Below are 23,857 nucleotides of genomic sequence, written 5' to 3'. Positions count from 1 at the left end.
ATTTGAGTTTGCAACAAGGAGACAAACAATTGTGGACCATTTTATTGAGCAGTTGCATCGGTTACCTGCTTCCCAATCCCTCCCTGAAATTCTCCTCGAACGGGAACCACGGGAACCTTGTGTCCAGTGCCAGTGTCAGTCACCACTCCAACCACAATCAGAACCCCATTTTAGACGGAGACACGCCTCTGACGTCCACTAACCCCTCGGAGAGCCACAGAACTCTGGAATTATGAGTCACCAAAACGAATTTTACTTAACCTTACCCAGTGACAGTTCCATGGAGGTGTTTCCCAACAACACGTTGTGCTGTTACACGGCCAAATTACCTCAAGCCATCCCGTTAGATCACGAAGCCCATTGGGAAGTGGCTTTAGTAGAAATAATTTACCCTACACAAATCAAAAACATCACTGAAAAGCAAAACTTTTTTGAGGTGGAAATCCTGAATGCCCAATTGGAGGAAGAAATCAACAAAATCGGGTTTTCAGGGGACACAAGACCAGCCAGCAATCCAGCCTTCAGTATCCACACCTTGAAAATTCCGGCAGGGTTTTATTTTAGTGGCCAACATTTGGTGGACACTATTGCGGACAGGTTAGAGTTAGCCTTTGGCAAAGCCCTGAACAAACAAAGTAAACGTGTCACACTGGACTACCATAAAGTGGTTCGTCGCTTACTGATGAAATTTCCGGATACCCAAATGTTGTCCTTCAGGTTCAATGGTAGTTTGTTTGAAATTATTGGTGGACATCCAACAATGGTCGCAAACAATTGGAGCCCCAAGATCAACAGTAATATGGATTTTTACAGAGCGTTTGGAAAACCGGTAGAACTAAATCAAGGACTGAATTTGATGTTTGTGTACTCCGATGTGGTGGAGTACAACGTGGTGGGACACACCTCCGTACCGTTACTGCGTGTCATTCCTTTCAAAGTGGATAGTACCACAACCAGTGACCAGGAAGGTGGAAACACCTATCACGTCCACCGGGAATTTGTACATCCTCATTATTTGCCTGTCAGCAAGTCGTATTTGGACACGGTCAACATTGCTATAAAAGGAGATCTGGGACAAAATATTCCATTCACCAAAGGAAAAGTCACGGTGAAACTCCATTTTCGAAAGCGGTTTTCTCACGATTCGTAAGTCATGTATCCAGTGTACCGAGGGGTTGCACGACAGCATGTCACGGAATGGTGTAAATGTTGTTAATTAAATACATGTACTCGGGTTTCGTTTCTTTTTCTCTGTACAACGATACCCGAGGGTGATTATAATATGGTCTATGTATTTCGAAATCGTGAGTACGATTCGTCCTGTGCCACACGTGCAAGGTGCCTTTGATAAAGAATAACGAAAATTCTAAAGGTATAAATATGTTACTACATGTAAAGGACCTTTACAATACTAATGGTTTTGTCAGCAAGCGGCCTGCTTAAAGGATTCGCACAACTCCAGCTGTAGGCCTGAGAGTTTTGATGGTAGGAATATCCGGGGTGTCCGGTGTTGTCAGAGTGTAGAAACGTCCGTGTGTCCGGAGCGTTTAAGGTGCCGGAGCGTCTAATGTCTAGCGTCCGGAGTGTCAAGAGTGACTAAGGTGACCCAGCTGTAGAGCCGTCAAAGGATCAGGGGGTTCGGAGCGTCTAATATTTCAAGTGTCCGGAGGGTCTAATGTTTCAAGTGATCATAGTATTCCGAGGGTCCGGAGTCTATATTGGTTGTGAAATTGATTCGGAGGAGCTGTGGAGCGGATATGGTGCACGGGTGACGGAGTGCATCTCCACACATGTATTTTTAGCTGTATGCTAATTTTGGGTTAGTAAGACCCAGTGTATTATTCAGGACTGGAAGGACAGATTGTATATCCGTTCTTGTTTAGTGACATAATTTCGCTACCTGAGCGAATACATTTTTTTACCATGTGTAAAGACTTGCATCGTTTACTATTTGAGTGAACTATATTCATCTTTTAATTATTGAATCATTTGTGAAATCATTTATCCTGTATTTTAGGGTTACTGAACTAAATTTATTTGTATATTTTTTCCATCTTTGAAACTGTGCGTTTTTTGTTAAATAGATCCAATATTTGGATTATAAATACGCACACATCTTCATAATCCACTACTCATATAAATCGCCACATTAAACCATATATGTGTCGTCAAAACGTGTTCTGTTGTTAATCCGAAATATCCCACCCGGTTATCTTGTTACACAGCGAGGACACGGTTTAGGAGATATGGTAAAATCGGCCTTTCGTTCGGTGGCCCCAGTGTTGAAACCGATGGTGACACGCGGATTGCACGCCTTGAAAGATGCGGCACTGACGCAAGGCAAAGAATTTCTCCAAAATGTCATCATCGACAAACAAAACCCTAAAGAAGCCTTCATGAGGGCAGGCAAAAATGTCTTGCTGCAAACGGGTAAAGACATTTTAGGCCGACGAGACACACCTATAAATGCCCTGCACGCTACCGAATCAGGCATTCAGCAAGGACAAGGCAGAAAGAGACGACGCAGAAAACACCCTTTCACCAGACTTCAAGCTAGAAAGGCCAAGAAAAGAAGAACCGTTCGAGACTTAGACGTTTTCGATTATTGAGAAAAAACAAAAAAAAATGATGCACCGAGAGTCTTGTGCTTGTTCCAAGACGGAACTGGATATGTTTGCCATGCCCCCCACCATGATGACGATGCAAGAATCCCAGTGGGTGGAATTTCACCCGGTCTCCTCATTGACCGATTCCGCTCCCATCGAGTTTGAAATCAAAGGACAGCCCGAAGATTACATCGATCTGAATAGCAGTTACCTATACTTAAAAGTGAAAGTGTTCGAACCACCCAACGCTGACCTAGCCGATGATGATGTAGTAGCTCCCGTCAATAATTTCATGCATTCCTTGTTTAGTGAAGTGGACTTGTACTTGAATAACAAACTGGTCAGCAGCAGCATGGATACTTACCCTTATCGAGGCTACCTGGAAAATCTCTTGACGTACGGAAAAGAAGCCAAGAACACTCATCTAGATGCTTGCGTGGTATGGAAACCTGACCAAGCGACTAGGTTCAACAGCATTACAGTTGCTGGGGATGCTCAAAATACAACGGGATTTGTAGAACGACGAAAGAAAATTCATCGAAGTCGTAGTTTAGAACTGATGGATCGCTTGCATTTGGACATGTGGTTACAAGAAAAGTATTTGCTGAACGGGGTGGATATCCGCTTGAGACTGAATCGCAGCAGTGCCGCTTTCCATTTGATGGCTGCAGAAAATTCCCCTTACAAAACCAAAATCGAAGAAGCCAGACTCTACGTGCGTCGCGTAGAAGTGTTACCTAAAGTAGGTAACGACATCAGTCAGACATTGAGCAGAACGACCGCCAAGTATCCAATCCGACGCGTGGAAGTGAAAACCTTCACCATTCCTGCGGGACAGCGATCGATGATCGAAGATCATCTGTTCCAAGGACAGTTACCCAAACGTTTGATTGTTGGTATCGTCAAGAATTCAGCCTTCAACGGAGCCTACCACGAAAATCCTTTCAACTTTCATCATTACAATGTGTCCAAGATTGAAGTCAGTCGCGATGGCAAGACCTTGTGTACCCGACCCTTTGAGCCTAACTTTGGTGCCGCGAAGAATTATTTGAGATCGTACTTGTCCGTGTACGAAACTACCGGACAGTTAGGAACCAACACCAGTCATGGTATTTCGTACGACGATTATGCAGGAGGCTACGCTTTGTGGGCTTTCGATTTCACTCCAGACCAAGGCAGCGACGAGGGACATTTCCACCCTATAAAATCCGGCCAAATTCGTGTGGAAATTCAGTTTGCAGAAGCTTTACGCGCAGAAAACACAGTGAACGTTATCCTGTATGCAGAATTCGACAATACGATAGAAATCAACAGTTTGAGAGAAGTCATTCTAGATTATTAGAAGCCATGGAAGACTGTTATCCCTCTTTACCTAGTGGAGAAACTTTAAAGATGGAATGTGAGGAGACCGTGTAAAAAGAAGAAGTGATCATGATGAAATCGAGATGGCCAGAACAAGAAGCCCATTTAGTCTCCTGTTTTGCCAAACACTTGGTGGAAAAAATGACGGAATTGATCAAGATAAATTGCTATGGATGTCAAAACGATCATCCCAGTCAAATTCAACACGATAAATGCCTGATGTTGAGTCAAGAAGACAAATTGGACGAGTATCTGGACGAAGCTTGGAGTCTCATCTCGAACAAAGACGTGTTGCACCAGTGGTATAAAGACTTGCGTGAACATTCTTGTCCACCATTAACCACTCAAGAGATCCATCGTATCGAAGCTCTCCTGAATCAGAGTGAGGAAACAGAACGAATAACCGTTTATTCGTCAGACATTTTCAAGCAAAAAGTCAGGATCGAATTGACAACGTATTATTACCTTTGAAGAAGAAAAAACCACACAAAACAATGGATACCTGGGAACTTTATTACCTTTTGAACCACAGTTCGTATACGGCTTCTTGGAATCCTGTCGTCTGTGCTAAAGATGAACTCCCTCATCGCAAACCTAAAGACCATCAAGCTTACGTGATCAACACGGACGACAGTCATCTCCCAGGAACCCATTGGGTAGCCGTCTACTTTCCTCAAGAAGGATGTGTGGAATATTTTGATTCGTACGGATTGCCCCCTTTGGAAGACGATATCATCGACTTTATGAGAAGAAATGCTCAAACCACCCGATTCAATAATGTGAAATTACAAGGCACAGATTCCTTGGTGTGTGGACAGTACTGTGTGTATTTTCTGCATCATCGCAGCCTGGGCTATTCCTTAGAACATATAGTGACTCATTTTGATCCTCGTTCTTCTACTAGAAACGATGTGAAAGTAGATCGATGGTTTTGTGACCATTATGCTTATCTTTTGTCTCAAGCTAGGAAACGTAGTGTCCATCAATGGCCTAATGATTTCCAACAGTGGAAATCACAATTTCATTCACAACGTTGTCAGCCCTGTTTAAAGTAGACTGTAAATTGAGAAAAAATTGTTTGATGTTATAGTGTTGGATTATTGTTAAAAATGTTAGAGTTGTTGTTTAGTGTTCAGTGATTTTTGAATAAAAAATGTTGTGTTTTGAAAAAAAAATGCCTTTGTCTTTTGTTTAGCTATAAGAATGTTGGATTGATGCTCTTTCATTTCTTACTATCCCTCCCATAACACTCACTGAACGTTGCGGCTCGAAAACCGTGTGGGGGATGTTTTCCTTCACGTCCGCACTTTGACTTTAAGAACCGGGGTTGTTTCCAGTCTAACCATCCATTGTCGACTCATCCTCCTAAGAAGATGTGTTCCAAACTAGCTAAGCTCAACGAAGCCTACGTGAATTTGCATAGGGTCAGACACAGTCTGATACCGAAGCCAGAAGAAATAGAGAATGTGAGAATGTTAAAAATCACTGAAGACATGATAGAAGAGCTCTTCAGAGAAGAAATGAACAGGGAAAAAGAAGAATTGACAGAGAAGTACAGACTTCAGAGACAGCAGCAACAGCAGCAACAACAACAACAACAGCAGCAGCAACCTGAAGCTGACAGAGGCTTTGTCGATTGTCGTATCGACACCAAAGAGTTCTTCTTCTCTTTCCGAAGAAGCAGACCTATCGCCAGAAAGTCTATCCTCAGAGGACATCGCATTCTTAGAAACTAAAAAAGAATGCCATAGCAAACAAAAAAAACAGCCCTTTTCAGGGCTACCCAATACTCTAGAAAAGAAATAACGATCGATTTGCCAATGTGTGTAGGTAGAGTAGAGTGAATATAAACACTAACTCTTTTTCAAAAAAATGTGAGGGTATGTGTTTGTGTACAGGATTGTGTGTTTGTGTGTTTGTAAGTGATCAAGTAGGTTGGTGTGGATAGTAGATTAAAATCATGTCTTTTTTGGTGTTTGAGGTGTAGATTTGGGGTTAGATTGGATTGCTTTGCGTATGTAAATAGTCTATTGAAGTGATTTATAAAAAATTTTACAATAGTGATGGGTAGCATAAAAAAGTGAGTGAATGTTTCTTTTAGGTCCGCGCGTTGTTGTTTTTTGGTCATGATCTATGTAAGATGAATTTTATGTTTTTAGGGGGATGTTTTCCTTCACGTCCGCGCTTTCACTATAAATTAAAAACTAATCGTCAGTTGGGCCCATCGTCGACCTGTTAACAGCAAGAGAATGAATACAAGGATTGTGAAGCTGCTAGAACTCCAGATGTACCTGGAATATGCCAGGCGCATAGCAAACGAACTATCAGCGGAGGCTATCGTAGAAGAAGCAAGAATAAAGAAGGTAGAGGAGGAGAGAAGAGAGAGGGAAGAAGAGGAAAAGAAAATAGGAGAGAGGCTGTCATACAATATTCCCGAGACAGAGGATTGGGGTGCTGAAGCGAATCATCCCGCCTCTGCACTCTCAAGACAAAAAGTAAAAAGAGACTGGAGTCAAAGATGTGTGTGTGGCGCCAGTCCTGGAAGGTGCCACCATTAGATAGGTGCATCTGGAGTTCAAAAAACAGCCCTTTATAGGCTACCCAATACTATAGAAAAGAAATAACTATTAATTTGCCAATGTGTGTAGGTAGAGTAGTGTAAATATAAACACTAACTCTTTTTTCATTGTGTGAGGGTATGTGTTTGTGTGTTTGTGTTTGTAAGAGCTCAGGTATGTTTGTGTGAATAGTGGATTATGGGTTTCTTTATTGTTCATTTTGTGTGTTTGTGTTTGTGTTTGTGTTTGTAACTGCTCACGTAAGTTTGTGTAAATAGTAGATTATGGGTTTGTTTAATGTTTCTTAGCGTATGTGGAGAGTATAGTTTTGGTTTTATTATATGAAATGAGAAAGTAGGGGATGTTTTCCTTCACGTCCGCGCGTTGTTTGGTCATGATCTAGGTAAGATCAATTTTATGTTTTTAGGGGGATGTTTTCCTTCACGTCCGCGCTTTTCGTATAAGAACCCACAGTATTCGTCGTTCAAACCATTCTACAAAGAATAATCTAGACAAGATGACGCAAGTGACTGATTTATTTAATCAATTGAGGCATATCTATTTCTGGATAATAGATGCAGAATACGCTATAGAAAGGATACAAAAGGAATAGGAGTATGAAGATAAAGAACACTTGGTAACCAGTCAAGTCGAACGTATAAAGACTGCCAGACATATAATAGAAGGAATGATAGAAGATGAAGTCAACAAATCAAGAGGATTTATTGACCCACCGTATGTCAGAGTGGGGAGTTTGAAGGAAGCACTGGATTATGTCATCCAAGTCCGGTGCTTCCTAGAACATATAGTGTATTGGACGGAGTTGTCATATATGAAGAGGGGACTGAACAAGTTAAAAAAGGAGAAGAAATAATGAAACAAGTGATGACTGAAGAGGTGAAAAAGATAAAAGAAAAATGGAGTCAAGAAAAACAGGATGAGGAAACAATAAAGAAGAAAGAGGCCTTTGACAAAGTCAATCAAAATTGGATCAAGATACAAGAGAAGTTCAGGGCTATGGGTCACCCAGACTGATTACCTGAAAAAGAAAAAAGGAAGAACAAAGGAATTTGGGGAAAGATTAGGGGATGGATGAGGAAATGGAGGAAATAGAAGAAGCAGAATAAACCCAAAGGCCCTTTTCAGGGCCAGCCATATTTCTCGAAAAGAGATAGCCTTTCAATTGCCTACCCTTTTTTAAATTTAAATTTAAATTTAAATTTAAAAAAAATTTTTAAAAAAATCCCCATGTTCAATTTCCCTTGACGCTATAAAGTCCCACCCTGTTTAAATTCCCTTGACGCTAAACCGTCCCACGATTTTTCTCCATGTTAATTTCCCTTGACGCTAATCTGACCCACGATTTTTCTCCATGTTAAATTTCCCTTGACGCTAATCTGACCCAGGGGTGTTTTTAATGCTAATTCCCATTGACGCTAATGTATCCCACCTTACTACTGACCGACATTGTCATTCGATTTTCTTTCAGAACATGTGTATCCTGTCACAGTGAAGCGATAGAAGTAATGAAGTAAGTTTACCCTTTTGATATTCATGTATTTTCATGTGATAATTAACATGATTTCATTACGTTCCATGTGTGTATTGTAATTTCGTCTTAAACCCAAGATACACCGATTTACTTTTTAAAACCATACGTAAACGTCATACATACGTTTTAAGGTAATTTCAAATGCCCATGACATGTTAACAACGTCAAGGCAGATTCGATAGATATATTACCGTGATCTAATTAGCCTTTATTTTGTTCGCTTGTTTCTTGTTTGCTTTTTCCATAACACACAATATATTGGTCCGTCTCTCAGTTGTTTTCAAGAAAGATTTGAATAAGTTTTCAAAGATTAGTTTTGTAGCTATTACAATGTTTCAGTCATATCGCTACGATGTCTACATTGTGGCAGTTTATAGTGATGTCTAGCACTGGGGCACCATGACGAAGACATGTAACATCAAGTTCCACCCAGTCACATTATTCTGACACCAGGACAACCAGTCCTGACACTAACCTCTTGATGCTGAGCGCCAAGCGAGGCAGCTGTTAGTACCAAGTTTATAAGTTTTTGGTATGACTCGACCGGGGTTTGAACCCTCAACTTCTCCCATTCTAGGCTAACGCCCTTTACCACTTAACGGTGTCAAAAAATATCACGCAGAAAGAGGACCGCCTGAGTCTGAGTTCGTGTTATCAATACATAGTGCGTTATCATACAGCATTGTCTCCGAAGCAAATGATTGGTCCTTTAATCAATGTTTAAGGATACTAAGTGGGGAGAAGTAACTCATTTTGAAAGTAAAACAATGACAATCAATCTGAATGTGGTATTGTAGTTTATTCGTGCTACATATGTACATATAGTCTCGAGATAAAAAAATATTATACACTTTTTACACTGTAACACAAAAAATGCTTTGTTGTAATGTGGGTCTGACCCATTATAATTATCACTTCATTACATTATAAAGGGGGGAGTGAGGTGAACGGAATATAATTAACACACAAAGAGATTTTACTGCCTCTTATATGTGGTATTACCCATCCGATGTAAACCAATGTTTTCGAAAAGTCTTAAAAATGATATATGTATAATTTAGTGATGGGTACGATATATTATACTCTTGACTGTGCACGCCACATTCGTAATGAGATTCCAGCTGATTATTTTTGAAACATGTTGTATATATGTAATTCTTCTAAAGTGCACGATTCATTAAGCAGATTCTAACACTGTGTTTAATTTTCTTAGGCCTGGATTCACAAGAATCAATCTTCCCTATTTCTATGATGACGAAACATGCAACTTTATTATAAATGCTATCAACATGGTTGCAACATATGGCTGGAGACTGCTTCCCCAGGTTGGTATTACAATTTTGATACGAAGACCCAATGGGATTCACCAATACATCATTCCCTCAGAAAGCTTATTTCTACATCGAATATTCAGATTTCCTGACTTTGAGGCTTCAATAATCAGCATATCTTTTTTACATCCGAGGACCAGTCTAGAAATCACACAGTACAATTGTGCCACCTAGCAACATTCCCAAGTATTGTGTTATTTCAGGAAATATTCAATAGTAAATTTGAGATGTAAATATTAGTTGAGGAATGTAATTTAGAATATGGGGCATGTCACGGAATGGTATATATGTATCGTTTATTTATGATTTAGATTAAATAAATGTACCTGGGTTTTGCATTTTTGTGTGCGTACAGCGTTTCCCGAGGTTGGTTTATGTATATCGTATATTATTTCGAAATGGTGAATTCGGTTCATCGCGTGCTGCACGAGCAAAGTGCTTACGATGTGAAAACCGATATACCTAAAGCGCACAGACAGTGTATGGCTATATGGTCTGTGAATAACTTACCTCATCGCAGAGTAAAACATCACATTGTCAGTGAGCAGTCCACTTAAATGATGTGCGATCTCCAGCTGTAGAGGTATGTAAGTTACATATTAGTTTCTTATTTGTATTATATGATGTAATTGATTTACTATCGCATTTATCTTTTATTTTAGGTAATTCCGTATAATGTAATAGTATAGTCTATTTTCTAGTTCACCTGTATGTAACTTAAAAGAACGATTATATTAGCAATAATGTTGTATTTATTAAAGAAGAGAAGGTGTCACATTAAGTACTACAAGATTCTTGTCAGATACAGGTTCACTTTTGAACATGATTATCACCTTGCACAGTAATCCCGATAATATAATTTGTATAAAATAATCAACTCGAATTTACATTATATAATGTCATCACGTGCTGTTGTTATACGTGACCGTGCCATTTGTAGTACACGGATTCGGATATTATATTTTGAGCTGACTGATTGATCACTGATGACTGATTGGTGATTGATTGATTGATGGCCGGTGACTGCTGAATGGTAACAGTTAAATGTTGAGTGTAGTGCTGAAGGAGTGAACGAGGGACGTAGTGATAGCTATGCTGTATATTCGTATATGCACCGTATTGTAGGTATTGTTTAGCCGTGGTGCTAATTTGATTTGTGTTATACCCCAGTGACGTTCGCCCGGAAGAAGATAAAAGGCATCACGTGGTGATGAACCAAGGCTTCTGGACCAACGGGTCTGCAGAGAACAAGAGATTATACGTATCTTTAGGCAGACCAGGAGGGGCAGACCGTTTGCGGTGGCTCCTCAACCATTCGACTGAGCGTTGGGGCTGACAAGACCTTTCGGATTTGTTAAACTCCGCAAGATATATGTCCCAATGTTTCATATCCTATTTCACAGTTTGAGTGAAAACTCTTTAACCATATTTCACGATTTGAATGAGAAACTAATCATATTTCACAATTTGAGTGAAAATTCATCAATCAGTTTTCACTATTTGAGTGAAAACGTGTCATATTTCATTATTTGAGTGAACTAGATCATTTTCGTGTCGGCATTGTCAATGTTTATGCATTATCACTTTTTTCCATTGCTTTTGTGGAGTTGTTTTGAATCAGTAATCATTGTATATTTTTACTATTTAAGTTTTTCTTGCATATTAGTACCCATTTCATTTAAATCACAATATTATCTGGTTCGTGCATATTTTGTTAAATATCCAATATTTTGATTTTGTTGGCGCACGAATCAAACAGTCTTTTTTGTCATTGAATCATTCATAAAAAAAACATTGCATCTTGTCACCATCAACAGTGTTCTGTTACGATCCGACCCAACGATGTTATCTTGTTGAATATCAGCTACATTAAAATGCAAATGACTTTAACCCAGTATGGCTAGTCTTATACTAATTAACGTTAGTATGCATTTACATTACAATTTATGCCATAAATCTGCCATATTTGATGTTCTTACAGTACACGTTTGACTGCTACAGCGGTTCATGGCGGCATAAAGAATTTTTCGAAGATGATGCTCAGAAAAATCTGCTAAGTTTGAACAATATTGACTACGATAGAAGTGGAATAGAACAAACCAAAAAGTCAAAGAACCAACCCCAAACTAAACATATTTCCTATGAGGTACGGTGTTATTTATCGAATGTAGGGCAACGTCGAAATATGCATATGAAAGAATTTGTTTTAAATTGTATGCGGAAAATCTAGCTATGTTAATAGTTCAAATCGTTATTATTAACTCATAGGAATAGTTATCATTAGGTTGGCATACCTGAAAATGTAATCATATATATATATATATATATATATATATATATATATATATATATATATATATATATATATATATATATATATATATAACCAATATCGGATTAGTTAGTATTTGTACTTATAGACAGCATTAATATCTTGATTTCTATTTTCACCATGATATATATATATGTATGAATAGGCATGAAACCTCCATTTGAAATCTTGAAATGAACGGCCCTTTTATTAGGAGAGAAAAGCATGATGTTTCTATGGAAGATATTGACAGAAATTTCATCTGTTATCACTCATCACTCCTAATCGTACACACTTTGAGAAGAAAAACAACAACTTAGATTTAGCTCAGTTTCGATCCAAAGTGAGCCAGTGAGTCTTTTGCATGTTGATTATTCCTCGAAAACGTTTTACAACCCATCCTGCATATTGTTTTGCTGGCATGTAATCCAGTATTATGAAACGTGCACAGTTGAAACACATGTGCTGCTTATAAACATGGTCTATTGTCCGGGACGTCTTCAAAGTGATTCATAAAACGTTTGATAAAGGTTTAATAGTCATCGATGTCAAGGATGTATGACGGAGGATCATCCCATTCTCTGATGGTACTTGGGAAAGTACAAAACGTAAGATATTATATATATATATATATATATATATATATATATATATATATATATATATATATATATATATATATATATATATTTTATTGCAGGAGACGCTTAGAATTGCAGAAAAGTTGTACAGTGCAGCAGATCATGCGGACAATGTAAGACTTCCAATTTCATTTATCACTTATTATATTCTGTCCTAAATGTTTAGTAATTGCCAAAGAAAATATTAAATTCGATACTAATTTAATTTAAAAAAGTCTTTTAGTGTTCGGGTGCTTTTCGTTTGTTCAGGTTTTAGGTGATTTGCCTATGTGAACAAGTGTAATCATATCGTCCCAAGAGAGTCGATATTACAGTTTACCTTGCGATAACGTATTCCTAACATAGTGGTCATTACAGTTTGCCTTGTTGTTGTTGTTATAGGGTTTAACGCCATTGTTCAGCACAAGATAGGTTATACATGGCGGCCAGTATTAATGGTGGAGAAAAAACCCGGGAAAACCCGCGGAAACAACTACCGACCCACGAGAAGCTACCGGCAAGCTTTCTCACATATCCACATTGGCCGAGCCCGAGACTAGAAACCACGTAGAGGTGAGGTGGCAGTAATCCATGACGGAGAACGCTTTAGATCACTCGGACACTCGGGACTCCCACAGTTTGCCATGCGATCACGTATTCCCAACATAGTCTTCATTACAGTTTACCTTGGGATCACGTATTCCCAACATAGTCGTCATTACAGTTTACCTTGCGATCACGTAATCCTAACATAGTTTGAATTACAGTTTACCTTGCGATCACGTATTCCCAAGATTGTAGTCATCGCAGTTCACCTTGCCATCACGTATTCACAACATAGTCGTCATTACAGCTTGCTTTGGGATCACGTATTCCCAACATAGTCTTTATTACCGTGTAACATGCGATCACGTATTCCGAACATAGGCATCATTACATTTTACATTGCGATCAAGTATTCCCAACATAGTCGTCATTACCTTGCAATCACGTATTCCCAACATAGTCATCAATACAGTTTGTCTTGCAATCATCAAAACACCTAATAAACGATATTTATCTCTAGTTTCATTAATATCCCATGTTATAGGCATTCACCATTATATGGATAATCCGTCCATAGGTGTTTTTATTTCAAAGGACTAGTATTTCTTCAAATGTAAGTGACATTTCGTGCAAATTGAGTTTGTCCCTCCGTTTGTCCCACTGTCCTGTCCATACAATTAATATCTTCATTGTTATTGGATTTTTATCAAATAGGTATGCTCCTTGATATAGATAAACCCATAACCCCTGTACTTTTGTTCACATTTTACGAGGTTGTTTTGCAGATTTGAAGTCCTTGATTTCGTGACCCAAGTTCTCTCCTTGCTGCACCATACCTCAGATTATTGTTATGAAATTTCAAAAGAAGTTGGTGAGCGGCCAAATATTTTGAGACCTTGTCTTGTTTCCATTTTCATTTATATGCATCATCGTTAAACTGACTTCTAGCCGATCAATATCAGGCTCATTGTTTTACGTTTCAACACATTAACTCCCTTGATTATTGTTGGACTTCATCCAAACATCTTTTGTGGCTTGAACTTCTAGAACCTTTCCTGAATACAATTGTCAACATTCTATATCGCCATTTAGCCGTGTTACAGCCCCGAATGTGCCATTTTCACCAAGTAACTCTCTTAGACATCAACCAATCTTGGCATACATTTGCGGCGTTTAAGTTTCAGCTCTCTGGGTCAACGATGAGTTTTGTTACTGTCCCTAATTGACAGACCCATTTACTTTCGTTTCAGCACCATAACTCTCTAAATTATTGTTAGATGTCAACCAAAATGTTTTAGAATCCGTATATTTAGCCCTCTTTTGAACCTTCTACTACATCGTTTAGAAGAGTTCCTGCTTTTCAGACCCTTACACATTCGTTTCTGATCAATACATCTCTTGATCAGTATTCATCTGAAGCCAGGCCTGAGCTTGATTTTCTGCTTTTAAAGTCATTTTCTGTTCGATGTAACAGTATCTGAGATTGTAATCCATCAACATCGGTTTTTGAGCAAAAAACTCACAGAATCGTGTCTCCATTTCTACTATATATATATATATATATATATATATATATATATATATATATATATATATATATATATATATATATATATATATATATTCAACTCTTAGTGGAGTTATAGCCCCTATATTACGTATCATTCCATTTTTATTTGGTAAATATTGTTTTATTATAGTCATAAGTCCTTGGCGGAATTTGATCACAAACTTCTACATAATTATTTAGCAATTTTATACCTCTAAAGATTTAGATGCATTCGCTTTCAGTTGTCGACATGTGAAAAATATAGTTACCTGCATGATAATATTGACAAAAACTACCGTGAGTAAAATTACGACGTGATACGGCCACTGATACGCATACCCACCCGCTATCATTTGTGCACAATGATTCCCTTTCTGAAGTTCAAATTTTTGATATTAATGAAAACGGTCTTGAATTTTATTGCTAGTGTTGCTTTAGGTTTTGCTCAGCACTCTTTTGGAGTAAGTATGGTCCCTGCTTGTTGGGTTATCCAGCTCCATATTGATTTAACTTAACTGTAAGTTTAGTAATATCATATTATGTCATCGTTTAGTGGAGTTATAGGTCCTGAATGACAGGTACACATTTTTCAATGCAGCTTTACATTAATGAGACCTGACTCGGATCGATTGTTAGTGTTCTACGTTATCATCATTCTTCCATTACAAATTATATCTTAACTCATTTCGCATATCACCATTATCATCTAGTCCCTTCTTCTATAAATCTACACTATGGTGCTTTCAACGAGGTCAGGGTGGTGGTTGGGGATCGTGGAATCCGTTATTGAAGTTTTCTTGTTTGTGGCTTTATAGTTTTTGTAGTTTGGCCAGATAAATACAAAACTTATGTCTCATATTGTCATAGGTTTTTACGCAAAGCTTATATAAAACAAAGGCGACAAGGGAGCTACAAAAACCCACTGAGGTTTAATTGTTGTTTCATATTTTATAAACGATTTTTTTAATACTGAAATCGCTTTATGTCACTCATCTTGTATAAGGATATATTTATAATATGGACGAGAATGATTGTAAGGCGAAGTGATCTGCAAAGACATTTCGCCTTATAAACTTCATGTCATCTGAACCATTTTAATGTCCCCAAATAATCTGGGATACAAATGTTATATCCAAATCTATAAGCAGTTCCATACAGTCTAGGCTATTTACACACAAAAAGCTTGACACGTGCTATTCATTCCTTCAGATTCGGCCGTCATCAGCGACTGATACGCTTCGTGAACTGCTACCTAGAGAAAAGCAGAAATACATCTGGTTTCTTACGCCCCAGGAGGCCGTAGAAATTCTTTCTGGTAACGAGGATTCAATCAGGAAGACAAGGTACTGAAATTCCTAATGAATAAAGTTTTAATAGCATTCAATTTATCTCATTTATTTTATACTTGTTTGATATACCGATCATGCATAGTGTAGTTTCATTGCCAATTCATACATGCCTAATTGACATACCATGAATATATCTCTTTAAAGTCTGCCGCGCTGTATGACACTTTATATGTCATGGTATTTTGATGTGATCACTGAATGTGATTCAAGCAAATGTTGTGTCATTATCTTAAGACAATTGTCAATATTAGAGCATAGTTGCACGGTAGTTTTTGTTATCTAATTGAGACAATGCTCCCTTGAGTACTGTGAAACACAGTTGTTTTAAGCCCAAATGCCGCCGTTAGATTAAACAAAATCATAAATGCAACGTCATTTGAATAATACTGAATCATGAAAGATGTTGGGCTTTAACATAGTTGGGTTTCATTAAAACCAGTTAATTTCGATGTTTCGTCACATTAAGAGCCTGTAAGGTCTCCCTCGAACTGAGATACCCTGCCATTTTCCACATGTGTACGAATTAATCCAATGTTGATTAGCAAATCCGTGAGTCAGTGGATTTCAATCGAAGGCTAGCACACCAGATTTTATGACGTTATTGATGTGCACATAACAAGCTAGGAACAGTCTTTGTCGGATTGTCTTCAGCCTAAATTTGCCCTTCAAAGTATATTTAAAAACCCCAAGTGATCAACATGTTTCATCTTACTTTTTATATATGCTTATTCTTCGAAGATATGCTTAAAAGAAAGATGCCTGCCTCTCTTCAACCCCTCTAAAATAAATTTGTGCGCGATGCGAATGTTGTAGTTATGCGAGTAGTTATTAATGGAATTGTCGAATGTATCAGATTGAAGCATTCCGGAAAAAGATAGTAATTATATATATAAAAAAAATATTTTTTTTATTTTTTATTTTTTGGGGAGCGTGCGCTCCCGGGTTGATCTTCTCGTTCCATTTAGGGAGGCCCTCCTGCCCTGCTTGTGCTTGTATGTGCTATATTTTTCTCTTTATTTATATTTTTCTACTTTTGTATGAGTTTCATGGTATTCTATTTGTATACATTTATATTTAGTATTTATTTGTGTGTGTGTGTACATATCGTATCTTTTTTTGTTCTTGAATAAGATAATTTTTCTAATCAAAGTATTCGTCGTCTTCCAGGAGGTAGGTTTCGTTCATGTTTGTCTCTTCTCTCTTTTGTCTCTTTAATGCTCTCCTTATACGTCTGTCTCTGTTTAATTCTTCTTCTGGCGGTGTTGTTGGCTTTGTATCTTTTGATTATTCCGTTCTGGTTTCCTGGTTATCCGAATTTTCTTCCAGGCAATCATCATAATCTTCCAGATAAATTTCATCTCATTTTGCATTGTTTATCTCTTTTGTGTTTTTACCGGTGTTTTTGTCTTTTAGCTACTCTGTTCTGATTTTGTTTCCTGGTTGTATCTTTCCTTAAAATTTTCGTTCATGTTAGCTTCCAGATATTTTTCTATCTAATTTTGCATTGTTTCCGTTGTTTTTTTCATTTTGCTACTCTCTGCTCTGGTTTTGTTTCCAATTTTCCTTATTTTATGTTTATCTTCTTCATAATTGGCGTTGTATGTTTCTTTTGTTTCACTTGGAGTATTTCTGCTGGTTTCCTCCTACTTGTTGTTGTGCCTTCTGTTGTTGTTGCTGAGTGTTTTTTGTGGTACTAACTGGTGTGCTAACTGGTGTTGTTGTTTCTTCTGTTGTTTTAGGCTCCTAGTTTCTTACTTTCCTTGTTGTTTTAAACGCTGTGTCTCTTGTTTTTGCTGCTGTAGTTGTAATGTCTTTTGTCCATTTTTTGTCCATTTTGTTGTCTTTGTTGTTGCCCATATTGAACGTTTTCTTTTTCTACATTGTGTTGGCGTTCCTGATCACATTGTTGTTGTTGTTGTTTTTGTTCATGTTGTTGTTGTTGGATTACGCTTTGTCCTTGGTGTTGATGATACTGATCCTGTTGGTGGTGTTGTTGTTATTTTTGTTCTTGTTGCCTTATAGTCGAGAGGATTTCCATCGTAGTTGTTCATACTTGTTTTGTGTTCGTTAACTGGTTTTCTCCCGCAGTTTTGGGGCATTTATGTGGGGTGTGACCTGCCTCCCCACATCTGTTGCACTTCCGGTGGATATTCATCCCTTATACCAAGCTTTCGTCAGAAAACTATGTAAGAAGAAAGCTATTTTGACCCCTCTTAGTTTTGTTTTTCAATTTCCAGTATTCTGATTCCGTTGTATATGGAGAATCATGGAACCGTTGCCAGTCTATACTTTTCTATCCTTATACCCAATTGTTTTTCGAAACAGGCGGCAGTTCTTCCAATGGTATTTCCATGGGTATATCCGATAAATGGAGTTTTCCTATCTGTTTCATGATCTTATTTTTAGAATTGGTTCTGGGTCTTTAACTATTACTGTCTTTCCCGAAATACTTATTTCTCCAGACTGTAATACCGGCAATTTCATCTTGGTCGTATTATGTATCCCTCATATACTTTCCTGTTGATGGAATAAATTTGTTCTAAAATGTCCTGATTCCTAATTTGTAGGGCTATTATTACTGTGGACGTAGTAGGTACTCTTTCCCTCGGTATGTGTCTCATATCTAATTCTTGGGTATCTTCCTGATGGTTGCATTCAAGATATGGCCCTTCTTCAGTCTCAATTATTCTTGTTTTAAAAAATATTTATGGTTTCCTTATTGCGTTGTAAGCCTGCGCTATGTTTTCTCGTTTTCCTTGCTCGTTTTCCTTGCTAGTGAGTAGTATTCCCTCTTATGTTTTCTTTTTCTGTATTTTTGTACGAATTCGTGTTTATGGTATTATACTAACGTATATAATTCCATCGATTCTGTTTCTCTATCTTGAGAGTTAGTGTGCGCTCTTACGAGCTGCCTTGGTTACCAATTGCTTTCTGAGAGCCTTCTGGGATAAGTGTTTTACGAGAAAAAGTATATTTCAAATTCCTCTCGGAGTCTACGTACGTTTGCTCTTGCAGCAAAGCTTAGACTCTCACAATTACGAGAGACTTCTTTGATTATATTAATTGGTGGAACCTCTTAATTCTAAACTGAATATTTAAACATCGTTTAAATTTAACATCTTGATTAGTTCAAAGAACGGTATTTGTCAGAGAACTTTTTTAATAAATCATTTCCTTCCTTCCCAACTTTTGTTACATCGACGGAAAGGTGACATTTATGATACAAGGCGGCATTGGGTTTAAATTTTAAATGTTATTAGACGACTTGCTGAGATAACATCTCATACGTATGTGTTTCTTTTTTGTGTTACTGAGTTCTTTATTAATGTAACAGCAAGCGATATAAATAAATCACCTCCAAAACAAATAGTAAATAAAGAAATAAACCATATAATTTTACGTAAGTTATCTTTAAAGCCAGTCATTTGAAATGGGTGAAGACCTGATGAAGGAGCGCAGTTACAGTTGTCACGTTGCCTGGCCGCGATTACGTCAAGAACAAAGGAATTGGTTAGAAGCCATGTATATATGTTAGATCCCGCTGCTATAGTGGCCCTGTTTGTAATTGTTTCGAGAGCCCATCTTGTTGGGTGTCAAAAATCACATGTGGACGTTGAAAACTTTGTTCAAAAACAAGGGACCCTTATTGGCGTCGTAAATCTCAGCACGCTGATAGACGGTCGGAGCATTGTCTAAGTTGAATAGAACAGGGTAGAATCGATATCCAATCGCAAATGAGAGAGGGTCTGGTCACCATTTCAACCCGAATTTAACTGAGTACGATAGACTAGAAACCCAAGTCATTGTGAAACGTGCTGTGAAGTTGTAGCAATAACTCCGGGAAGCCACTCGTGAATTGGCACGAAAAGATAGGAAATTCTAATAAAAGACAAAGCTACGTAAAGGAAGCTTTTGGGGGCGGGCTTCCGGTGTGGTTTAGTTCCGAGTCTCTAGGAGAAAGACGGAATAGAGACTAGTGTAGAAGTCGATTGTGAATCGAAGGATAGTCGGAGAGTCAAGGAGGAGGGCGTTAAGGAATCGAGGAGGAGACGCTGGAGAAGAGCAGTCAAGGAGAAGGAGCTAGGAGGGACATCGGAAGGAGAGAAGGAATTCCCTACAAGGGCCCAGCAATGTGCAACGAATTGCCCACTGAACTTAGACACAAAGACACTGTGATCTCATTCATGAGAGCTGTAAACACTCACCTATTTTGATGCAAAAACAACCGTAAAGACCTAATAGTATTTCCTATCTAAAATATTTTCAGCATGGTTTATGTTTTCTAATTTCATGGTGTTTAGTTTGTAATCATATCATTATATATGTCTTTTATATGTTGTAGGTGTTGTCTAATGTTGTAAGGCGCTTAAAGCTTCTTGAGATTAGGCGCTATACAAAGTCCTCATTATTATCATTATTATTATTATTATTATTATTATTATTATTATTATTATTACTGTTATTAATAATAATAATAATAATAATAATAATAATAATAATGATTATCTGGCAGTTGCAAAGGCTCGTGTCCGAAGTGTGTTGTGTTTATGTATTATTTTGTTTCCTTTTCATCAACGACAACATCCAACTAATAGGCTCAGTTGTCAAAAGGACTTCTTTTAAGTACTATGATCCGTTATAAAGTCTATGCAGAATAGATAATTTTCAGGCAAAATGAACAGAGTAAGGGAAATGAGTCAAACTTTAATTTTCTTTCCAGGCTGCCATTTCGCCTTCGTGTGCAAACCCCATTGTGTAGTATGTTTAGAAGCCAAGATAAAGAGATCCCGCCCCCTTTGGATCAAAAATCGTCACCAAAAAACCCGACCCCTTTGGATCATTGTTATTGTTGTTACAGGGTTTAACGCCAATTTTCAGCACAAGATAGGCTATACATGGCGGCCAGTATTAATGGTGGAGGAAGAACCCGGGAAAACCCCGGAAAGAACCACCGACCCACAAGAAGCTACCGGCAAGCTTTCTCACATATCCACATTGGCCGAGCCCTAGACTCGAACACACACAGACAGAGGTGAGATGGCAGTGATCCGTGACGGAGAGCGCTATAGACCACTCGGCCACTCGGGGCCCCAAGAATCGTCACCAAAAACGGAACAAGATATATCTCAGTCTGTACATCGAAACCTAGGTCAATCAGAAATGGATGCGTCCTTACCTCCAATTAGAAAGGAAAAGAATGTCGTCTACACAACGATGTCAAACAAAAGTTACCACATTTTCCGGTTTACAGAACACCGAGAGACGTTTATCGTCATGAACAACCTGCAAGATAGTAATCAATTCATGTAGACATATGTTATGTGTTACTGTATACTGTATTCTCTTTTGTATTATCATGGCAATAGTTTGTGTTCACACTACCAGGGAAAGATTTACTGATTTGCAGTTTTTCTTTCGATCTAAAAGTAATAAGTTTTGCCAAGCCTATCGTTTTAACGTTTGGCTTTACGTCTATTGTTTTTTTCTTGATAACGGATTCGTTTTTGTGCAACTGTACCGGTAAGCAAAGTTGATAAATAGAATTGCATGTTTTGCATTGTGATATACAGTACATCAATTTGCATCCAGAGTATATATGATATATCTCTGTAAATAATAATGTGTACATTCATTAAAAATATGTAGTATACATGGTACGCTCTATTTTTACAAATGTAGACAATATTGTGAAATATAGTTTCACGTTGCATGCTAATCAAACTGGCGAGCACTATCATAAGGCTAGATCTTATAGCGTGTTTTGACAGGTCAAAATTATTTATGTACGCCACTGTTACGGGGTACAAACGTTGCAGACAATAACATCCAACACAAAGTAGATTCCCACCCAATTTTTAATGTACACCCAAGCTAGGCTCAAGACGACTACCATTTACAGAGAACAGATTGGTAGTTTTACACAATGGCATTAGTTTATCAAAACTGCAGAATGGTGACCAAGCTAGAGTTCATTAACAGTATAAATTCTTGCTTATACAGAGATGACAAATACAGACTCCAAGTCCTATGGGTCAGAATCTTTATCAGTATCAGATATGTGAACTATGTGAAATGTGTTTTTAATATTACCATATCTGACTGTTTAAAACCCTTTAAACTTAAACTACCATATAAACCCGTATCTCTTGTCTCAATGATAATCGACACTTGCACAATAAATTGGAGGGAAATTTTAAGAATTAATATTACAGTAACAGCCACGTTTGGTAGGTTTGCCTAACTTTTTTATAAGCTGGTTCAATACGAATGTTGAATATTTTCGTAAGCTTTCTACATGCAGAAAATTAAATTCACCGAACTTTTATGTTGCCTTTGTAACTTGAATCCGTTATGTAGAATATACAAGAATTTGTTATCGAATGTTTTCTTGCTAATTGCATCAAGTATATGTACATAACTCATCGAAACCTTACAAATCTCCATGCAGATAAAATACAAATATTAAGGATGGCGTAGTTTTCTGGTTTTGTTTTCTCGTCTTTTGATGAACTAATGTTTACAATCTGAGCAGCGGTGTGTGTTGAATTTAAATTTGTAAGGCAGTTTTAGCAGTAATAATCATATTGCTGGGAGACGACTGTACTTTGCGGTACGCATCGAACTCGGTTATTATTTGCACTAGTCCCTTTATTCTGAATATATCGTGTTGCATCCATTCAATTGCCATCTCTGCGGTATAGGCTAAGAAAGGTTTTCCCTACGGCAACTCTTCAGACTCAAGATTTGTCGAAAGAGGCTCCCTTGATGAAGCAGTGGATGGTTTCACTAAAATAAATTTCCAGCATGATATAGCCAATATAATTTTGAAACTGTCCTAGGAACCAGCAAAACCAAAACCAAAACACCTATTGACATAAAGAGTTTATATTCCTAATGATTTTATGGTAACACACACACACACACACACACACACACAGATATATATATATATATATATATATATATATATATATATATGTATGTATATATACATACATAAAGACATAGAACACATCCAGCTCACTTTTGTGCCAATCGTTTACAGAACGCATGCGATGAGAAAAACGAGAGTTTATAAATATATTTTAAATGCTGCGTTCTGTTGCTGCAATAAGATAATATCATTTCGAGTGGGGGTGGGGGGTGGGTGTGTGTGTTCGTGAACTAGATCTTTAAGGTAGCTTTTTCGGTCAAATGTCTACAACGTCTGCAGTGTGGCAGTTTATAGTGACGTCTAGCACTGGGGCATCATGCCGCAGACATGTAGCATCATGTTCCACTCTGTCACATTTTCCTGACACGAGGCTAACGAAACACTAACCTTTAATGCAAAGAACCATGCAAGGCAGCTGCTAGTACCATCTGTACAAGTGTTTGATGTGACTTGGCTGCGGTTCGAACCGCAACCTCCCGCATCCGAGGCGGACGCACTAACCACTTAGGCCACAGGAGCTGTGCTCGGAAGTGGTGATCATCTCTCTTACTTCTGAGTTCCTCTACAATATACACTCATATAAATATCATATTATATTGTGAACTGTACAATATGGATTTTTATTGAACTGATCCATATTTCATTGAGAAACCTGTAATATTGTTTTCTATTTTAGTTTCACATGGGGGGACCATACTATTTTCAGCGCTTAGGGCCCTTTAATCCGACCCAGATTCTAGTTTCGTGTTATAGCATAAGCAGTTATTTGAGGAGAATGGGGGTCAAAAGAGACACTTGGGGGACATGTGAGAAATCCTATGGTAAATGGGCCCATATATATATAACTTACGAGAGACTCTGTATGGACAAAAATGTGTACAACGGGTCACTGTGTTCAAGTGATTGCCCTTAGTGGAGTGACTTTGTAACAGTTTTACATTTGACCTCAATGGCCGCCATTAAAGGTTATTATGGGAATTCCTATGTGAAAGTGGTCCATAGGTTTAACAATGAAAAGTGTGTATAGGGACATAAGGGTTTGTAGCGACAAAAGGGTTTATGGGGACGAATCGGTCTATGATGACAAACGGGAAAGGTAACGTGACTATCACAAACAAGCAAACACATACACGTACAAT

At 37.9% G+C, this 23,857-nt stretch overlaps 1 protein-coding gene across 1 annotated transcript in view; it reads left to right on the top strand.

Moving 5' to 3' along the window:
* The window catches only part of LOC149775265 (uncharacterized), a 155,547-nt gene extending 133,419 nt beyond the window's left edge, over positions 1–22,128 (top strand). The window contains exons 13-17 of the mRNA XM_089944380.1: positions 9,292–9,403; positions 11,391–11,555; positions 12,421–12,474; positions 15,645–15,778; positions 20,505–22,128. Of these exons, the coding sequence (XP_089800506.1) occupies positions 9,292–9,403; positions 11,391–11,555; positions 12,421–12,474; positions 15,645–15,778; positions 20,505–20,649 (610 nt within the window). The 3' untranslated portion in view covers positions 20,650–22,128. The remainder of the gene's footprint in view (positions 1–9,291; positions 9,404–11,390; positions 11,556–12,420; positions 12,475–15,644; positions 15,779–20,504) is intronic.
* The last annotated feature ends 1,729 nt before the right edge of the window (positions 22,129–23,857 follow it).

The sequence above is a fragment of the Sinohyriopsis cumingii genome, chromosome 19 (genome assembly GCF_028554795.1).
Source record: "Sinohyriopsis cumingii isolate HCF-2022 chromosome 19, ASM2855479v2, whole genome shotgun sequence".
Lineage (NCBI taxonomy): Eukaryota > Metazoa > Mollusca > Bivalvia > Unionida > Unionidae > Sinohyriopsis > Sinohyriopsis cumingii.
This window is presented reverse-complemented; position numbering and strand designations above follow the sequence as displayed.